Source organism: Pinus tabuliformis, chromosome 9, assembly GCF_031772625.1.
Source record: "Pinus tabuliformis cultivar Carrire ecotype Pingquan chromosome 9, CPIR1, whole genome shotgun sequence".
Taxonomy (NCBI): domain Eukaryota; kingdom Viridiplantae; phylum Streptophyta; class Pinopsida; order Pinales; family Pinaceae; genus Pinus; species Pinus tabuliformis.
The window spans coordinates 29,157,083-29,164,714 of NC_142307.1; the positions used below are offsets into that span (position 1 = coordinate 29,157,083).

Here is a 7,632-nt window from a genome sequence, read left to right on the forward strand (position 1 = left end):
AAATAGGTTCATAATTCAGCATACGGAGTAGTAGTCATCCAATGTCATAGAAAATAGGTTCAAACTTCAACATACAAAAATGTTATCATCCAATGTCATAGATCCGTCCATTAATGTGTATGGAAATTAAAGCCCCCGCTCGGAAACCATTATCACTGCAATACTGCTATTCTGGACAATACGTCAAGAATATAAATCTCAATTAATAGAAACTTGAAAGCGAATCATAAACGATCTTTTAAGATATCTTTCACAAGAAAATTCATTATTCAACTTCAGCACTTCACAATTTAGGCCCTACTTATTATCTTACTCTTGCAACAGGCATGTATTTTCAACCAAATAGATTATTCCAATACCTGTTAACCAAATAGATTATTCCAATACCTGCTTACTAACACTAACAGTAAATATGCACAAACATATAGTTAAAAAAAGGGCAGATTCATTAATACAAAATAGTTGTTCGACTAGGCAAAAATCCTGACACAATTAGGAATATTGTAGATTTGATATCAAAATAAATATTCAAGAGGGAGCTGTCGATAGTCTTCATCAATGCCTTCAATTAGGTGTAGTTTAATCATGTGCTAAAGCCACCTTAATTTTTGATTGTTTGTTTCTCTATGTTCAGTAAAAATGCAAAAATTGGAAATATATTCAATACAAGCACAAAGAGGAAATAGTTTGACAAATATTCCCCCTGACATATATGAATTACGCGATTATCTGTATCAGTTTATACGGAAATCACCCCGAAAAATAGAGATGATCCGCATCAGAGGCCAAACATTTTGTTGAAGGCCTACCTCAGACCCAAAACAATTAACTGATGTCAAGAATTGCGAGGCATCCAATTGCAGTAGCAGACACAGAAACTGCAGGGCCCAGCACCGTCATTTTCCTTGACAAAAGCATCTGTTAGTACCAAAACAAAAATCACTTGAAACTGCAGATTCCTACCGCTCTAACAGAGACTTTCGTCTATTCCTACGACATTTTATTCTCTGTTGTAGCCTCGGCACTCTTGGGCGACACCTCTTCTTGCAAATCCACAGACTTATTTTGATTTTCAAGTCCTGAAGCTGCAGGAAAATCGTCCTTTGGAACTGCATCACCGACGTTTAGACCATCAACAGAACCCCCTTTCCCCGCTTTGCCCTCCGAAGATAAGACTTTCTTCCTCTTTGCATCCGAAGCTTTTCCTCCATGTTTAGCCCTCTTCTTACTCGAGGGCCCTTCTCTTCCTACTTTACCCGGAAAGGGCTGGTAAAGTGGGCATACACACTGAGAGGAGATCAGATTCATAGAACTGATGTTATTCCACTTTTCCGGAATCTTGGACACAAGACTATCGATCACTGCAACAATATTCTCCACAATTTCCTTACTTGTCTGAGAAACCATAGCCACTTTTGCAACACGACAAGAATGCCTAATGGAGATGTGAGTCAGACTACAAGCTAACTCCAGCTCTTCCCTCCAGTGCTTGTGCGTCAAATCCACAGGAATTGTACGATCTCTTATTGCAAAATAAAACTCGGAGACAGCGGGAAATACAGACTTAGAGGCCATGAAAAAATCAAATGACCGACAAAGTTTTTTAGAGTCCTTAGATTTCCCATAATCAGCCCTTAATTTTGATAACTCAAAAACCTTTGAAATGGGTAATCCCTCCTCCTTAATCTTCTTCTCTGCTACCTCGGCATTTAAACGCTCATTTTCGTCACCGATAATCAAACAGGTATTTTTGCTTCCATCGATAGAAAACAGGGGATGAGGAACTGGGATGTACTCGGATGTATGGGGAATCTTTGTTGCACTGTGCGATCTCGATTCCAGAGTAATTATCAAATAAATAAACCTATTAGTTTCCTCGTACTGTTGCTTTGAATTAATCAATTTCAAAAGCAGTTTCACTGCTAGTTCTATTGTTTCTTTGCTTGCTCCAGGGGAAGATTGGGGTTCATCGTTTTCGTTCTTTATATTATCCATTGAAACTAAGAGAAACACACACTAACAGAAGCAAAGATGAATTCCGGGGCTTACCAGCAACGCTCCTCGTAACACCTATGGAAGCGAAGAACAATCCCGCTCTACTTTGATCCCTTGTCAAAACTAAGACACTGAAAATGGATGTATGTATATATGGAACCCTAAACACCTTAAACCCTAAATCTGAAACTTTGTATGTGTATGAAAAATTGAATTTATGTATATACGAAAACCTAAACACCTTAAACCCTAATTCTTAAACTTTGTTTTCTGAAGAGTATGATTTAAGTAGGTGGAATTTAGGGCTATGCGTGGATGGGTATCTACGGTTTGGGTATACTTTATTGAGTATTGTAATCTTAATTATATAATAAATAATTATTTGGTTATTATGATTTATTAAGTTTAATTTTCTACCAATAAAAATTGGTTTATTGGGTTATTTGTTTTGAAATAAAGGGCAGTGCGTGTTTTATTACTGTTAAAAAAATATGGGGAATTTTCTTAATTATATAATAAATAATTATTTGTTTATTATGATTTATTAAGTTTAATTTTCTATAAATAAAAATTAGGTTATTTTGAAATGAGGGGAAGTGAGTGTTTTATTATTGCTAAAAAAATATGGGGAATTTTCTTAATTATATAATAAATATTTATTTATTTATTATGATTTTTTATTTTCTATAAATAAAAATTGGGTTATTTGTTTTGAAATAAGGGTAAGTGCATATTTAAATTGGGTTATTTGTTTTGAAATCAGGGGAAGTGCATGTTTTATTATTGTTAAAAAAATATTGGGAATTTTCGTAATTATATAATAAATATTTATTTATTTATTATGATTTTTTATTTTTTATGAATAAAAATTGGGTTATTTGTTTTGAAATAAGGGGAAGTGTATGTTTTCTTATTCTTTAAAAAAAATGGGGAAGTGCTTTGTGATTATTAAATGTATATATATCAAATATGTATTTTAATTTAATGGGTAGTGGATAGGAGGGTAAAAAAATGGGGAAGTGCTTTGTGATTATTAAATGTATATATATCAAATATGTATTTTAATTTAATGGGTAGTGGATAGGAGGGTATGGGATTTTAGTTTTTGGAGAAAAATAAAAATAAAAAAGTTAAATTATTTTAAATAAAGAGAAATTGGTGATTGAGTCAAGAAGCTTATTCTACATCTCGTATGATGGTATCCTTGTCTCTTGTCTCCCTAAGTGGACTCACTGAAGGAAACCCATGTTTTTGTGCTAGGGACTCCAAACCTGATCTCAAATTTATCCAAGACAAAGAATTAAAGGTATTACAGACTCATGTGCATGGATGTGCCTATGTTACTTTATGCAATGGATCGATAAGATTGCTAGAATACATAGACACTAAGGCAGTTAGAGAAAACATAACAGTCAAACATGTAAACACAACAAGTTTAATAAGGAGTTCACCCAATGCTCCTAGGCTACGTCTCCTGGTCCAGCCTTCAGTGGTGGCCTCTCTATTATGTTTTCAAGCAGAGTTTTTACAACAGTGAGCTCAATTCGAGTCTCACTAAACAGGTAACGTCAATAGGAATGGAGTGCAATGACTCTCCTTACTGAAACTCGACCTCTAATGGTCACAGTAGTATGACAGGCCTATGCCGAGGAGTTTGCTTGAAACTCTCAAGCCTTCTATGGAGTACACAGACTCTCTGACTCTCTTTGGCTCTGTCTGGCTCGATGCTGCCTTCAGGTCAGCTCGGTTTCTACTCTCTATTCTCTACTCTTAGCTTTTTGCGTCTAGCTAACTCTTGTCACTGACTTTTTTTGTCTCTATCAGTTCGTGGCTTTAAAGCCAGTCTATTCTTTGACAATTCGTTTCCGCTTCCTGGCCTTCTGGTTTCCCTGCCTCTGTCCGTCCGAATTCCTCTGCTCTGCATCATCATCACTAGGTAACGCCTCGCAGGGAGGTGGTCACCTGTTTCCTAATGAATTGGGTGTCAGATTCCTTGAATCATATTTGAATGGTCGTTAATTCTGTTTGCTTCAAGATCGCCCACAAAACACGAATTGTTTGCCAACTCATTGTCCACGTCGGACTTCAAATCCCCTGTAATCTTGCTTTATAACTTCGCCAAATTTGGTCATTTATCGGGATGCGCCTCCATTGTTGTTCTAGGCCCCCTAAATCCTACTTTCGTCGTTCATATCGGGCGGGCAAGTTGCATGACGTTTACCCGTCTGATGCGGGCAGTTTTCTCTCTCATCCGTCGGACGCATGTCATTCGATGTGTGGCATCGAGCGAGACTCAGTCAAAACTGCTTACCGCCTCGAGGCCTTCCGATATCCTGCCGATTTGTGGAATCCCACGCTATGGAACCGAATGCATTACTTTTCCTTATTTCATAGTGATTTCGGGTCCAAGCGCCTCAAGGCTTTCCTTCACTGAGGGGGATGCCCTGCAATACACAATTAACGCTTAGCGCTAATCGCGTATCAGAATCTACCTCCGTTTCTCAAACTAGCCTCCAGGTTTGCCAATTTGTGCCAAGGCGTGTTACCATGGACCAACGGTCTGCGCACTCGACCGAGGGTCCTCGTTGCTCCGCACTGATCACAACTGCAACTGTCACGAGGATTCCTTCTGATAGCTTGATTTTTCTAAGACTTGAATCTTTTGGCATAATTTGAAACAATCATGAAAACTTAGAGAGTGTTTAGGATCCAATTCAGATCACGGCCTTCCCACTGAAAAAGCTTTTGGACCACCAAAAGTTGGTTTTCTTTTAAGCATCAATCAAGTGAGGGTATTGATTCCTCACTTACTCAATATCTATCCATTTTGCACTGCTTGGTTTTGAATCTTTGAGCCCAATCCTGAGGTACTCAACATTTCCCCTGTGTGGTCCTCACCTTCCTGTCTAGAACTGTATCTTCCTGCAACTCATTAAGATATTCAGGCAACAGATCATCAATACAAGGCAATTGACTCTGCTCTTCAGGATGTTCAATTAATGAAGGTTCAAATAGTCTCAAGTTGTCTGCATTAACAACTAAGTAGATGTGCATGTAAGCTGGTAGATCAAGGGGAAAAGCATTCTCACCAATTTTCTCAAGTATCTTGAAAGGTCCATACCTTATTGGCTTCAGCTTCTTACCTTCACCTTGCATTCTGTCTTTGCTAATATACAGCCAGACTTGATAACCAACTTGGAAACTATGCTCCATCTGATGCTTATCATGCCTTGCCTTGTACTTGGCTTGGCTCTTTTCCAGCTGTTCCTATACTCCCTGGTGAATCTCTTGGATTTGTTCAATGAACTTGGTTGCTTTGTCCATCAACTGCTATGTCTTTACCAAAGACAAAATCCAAGGGAGACCTTGGTGTGAAACCAAAACAGGTCTCAAAAGGAGATCTTTGTGTAGAAGAATGTTTAGCTCGGTTGTAAGCATGTTGCACATAACATAAATTTTCATCCCGAAGTTTGGGATGCTTGCGGCAATAGCCTCTGAGCAACTAGATCATTGTCTTGTTGACCACTTTTGTTTGGCCATCTATTTGTAGATGAAAATATGTGCTCTTCTTCAGTCTGGTGTCCATAAATTCCCACAAACTCGACCAAAATTTCCTAACAAATCGGGTATCTCGATCAGATATAATGGAAGTGGGTAATCCAAAATGAACCCATACATGCTGAAAGAACAACTTTGCAGTTTGTTCAACTATAATATGTTTGTTACAAGGTATTAAAATACACATTTTGCTTAACCTATCCACAACAACATTTAAATAGTCATGACCTTTCCTAGATTTAGGCAATCCTCCAATGAAGTCCATGGAAACACTTTCCCAAGGATGAGAAGGAATTGTTAGTGGAGTGTACAAGCCTAGTTTTCTATTACTGAGTTTGCTTTTAGCACACATGGTACACCCTCTTACATATCTAGAAACTGTCTCATTCATTTTTGGCCAATAACAAAATCTTTGCAACTGTGCAACTGTTTTACTTACACCAAAGTGACCTGATATTAGAGAAGTGTGTGCTTCTCGAATTATCTTTACTCGTTCAGTTTGTGGAATGCATAGCTTCCCAAAATGATACAAGAGCTGGTCCTGAACATGATAATCCAATTCTCCTACTTGTTTGCCTTGACTTAAAGTTGCATATACATCTTTAAAATCTATATCTTGAGCATATTGTTCAATGTAGCTCTCATGCAATATTGAGTTATGCTCAAGTATAATAGATGCATTTATAATTGGTCTGGACAACATGTCTGCAACTTTATTGTTTATGCCCTTTTATATCTGATGACAAGATGAAATTGTTGTAGAAAACCCATCCACCTATAGTGTCTTGATTGTTGCAACTTAGTTTGGGAGTGTAAATATTGAAGTGGTTGATGATCAGGATGTATAACTGTCTCTTTGCCCATTAAATAATGTTTCCACTTTTTCACACTCTGTATTAATGCATACAATTCCTTATCATATGTGGGATAGTTAACTACTACAGAATTAAATGTCTCAGAATGATAACATATGGGTTTACCGTGCTTCATCAACATTGCTCCCATGGCATAGTCACTGGCATCCATTTCGATCTTAAATGGTCTTTGAAAATCGGGCAGTGCTAGTACTGGTGTTGTACTAATATTTTCTTTCAAGGTGTCAAAGGCTTTCTGCTATTTGCCTCCCCACTGAAACACCTTGTTCAATCCTGTTAAAGCATCTAAGGGAGCTGCAATTAAGGAAAAGTTAGAAATAAACTTTCTCCAATATTGTGCTGCTCCTGGGAAGCTTCTAACTTCTGTAGCAGATTTGGGTTTAGGCCAGTTTACAATGACTGCAACCTTAGAGGGATCTATCTTCAGTTCACCACTCCCTACTATATGACCCAAATAATTCAAAGATGTTTTGTCAAATTCACATTTTGAGAGTTTAGCATAAAGATTTTCTCTTTTCAAAACATCTAGAGTATGCTTAACAAAATCATCAAGAAAAGGTCTGAGTACATCATTCATTACTCTCATGAAAATAGCAGGAGCATTAGTTAAGCCAAAAGGTATAACCAGCCACGCATAGAATCCCTGCTTTGTTTTGAAAGCAGTCTTCCATGCATCTTGCTCTGCAACTCTAACTTGATGATATCCACTATGCAAGTCTAACTTGGAAAAATAAACAACTTCTTTTAACTCATCTAATAGATCATATATGCGAAGAAGGGGATAACGATTTTTTATCGTTATCTCATTTAGTGCTCGGTAATCAATGCACATTCTCCATGAGCCATCTTTCTTTCTCACCAGAACAATTGAAGACCCACATGGTGATGTGCTAGGTCTAATGAACCCCTTCTCGAGCAGCTCCTGTACCTGCTTCTTGATTTCTGCATTCTCTAAAGCGGACAACCTGTACATTTTGATGTTAGGCAATGGAGCATCTTGCTGCAAATTAATATCATGCACTATTTCCTTTTTGGGTGGCAGACCTTTAGGTATCATATTCTGAAACAACTTTTTCTAAATCAGCTTGTTGTTTAGCATCAAAGCCCTCAAATACATTGGTTTTATCAGGTTTCTTTTCCTTTACAACCATCAGTAAAAATTGTTTGCATGAATTTACAATTCATTTCATCTGCCCTGAGTTTA

The 7,632-nt window shown here is 37.5% G+C and overlaps 1 protein-coding gene across 1 annotated transcript; it reads right to left on the reverse strand.

The window, feature by feature from the left end:
• Positions 1-425: 425 nt before the first annotated feature.
• LOC149146938 (uncharacterized) lies at positions 426-2,240 on the reverse strand. The gene has a single exon (XM_089440505.1). The coding sequence runs from the start codon at positions 1,993-1,995 to the stop codon at positions 991-993; it is 1,005 nt and encodes a 334-aa protein (XP_089296631.1). The 5' UTR covers positions 1,996-2,240; the 3' UTR covers positions 426-990.
• Positions 2,241-7,632: the final 5,392 nt, after the last annotated feature.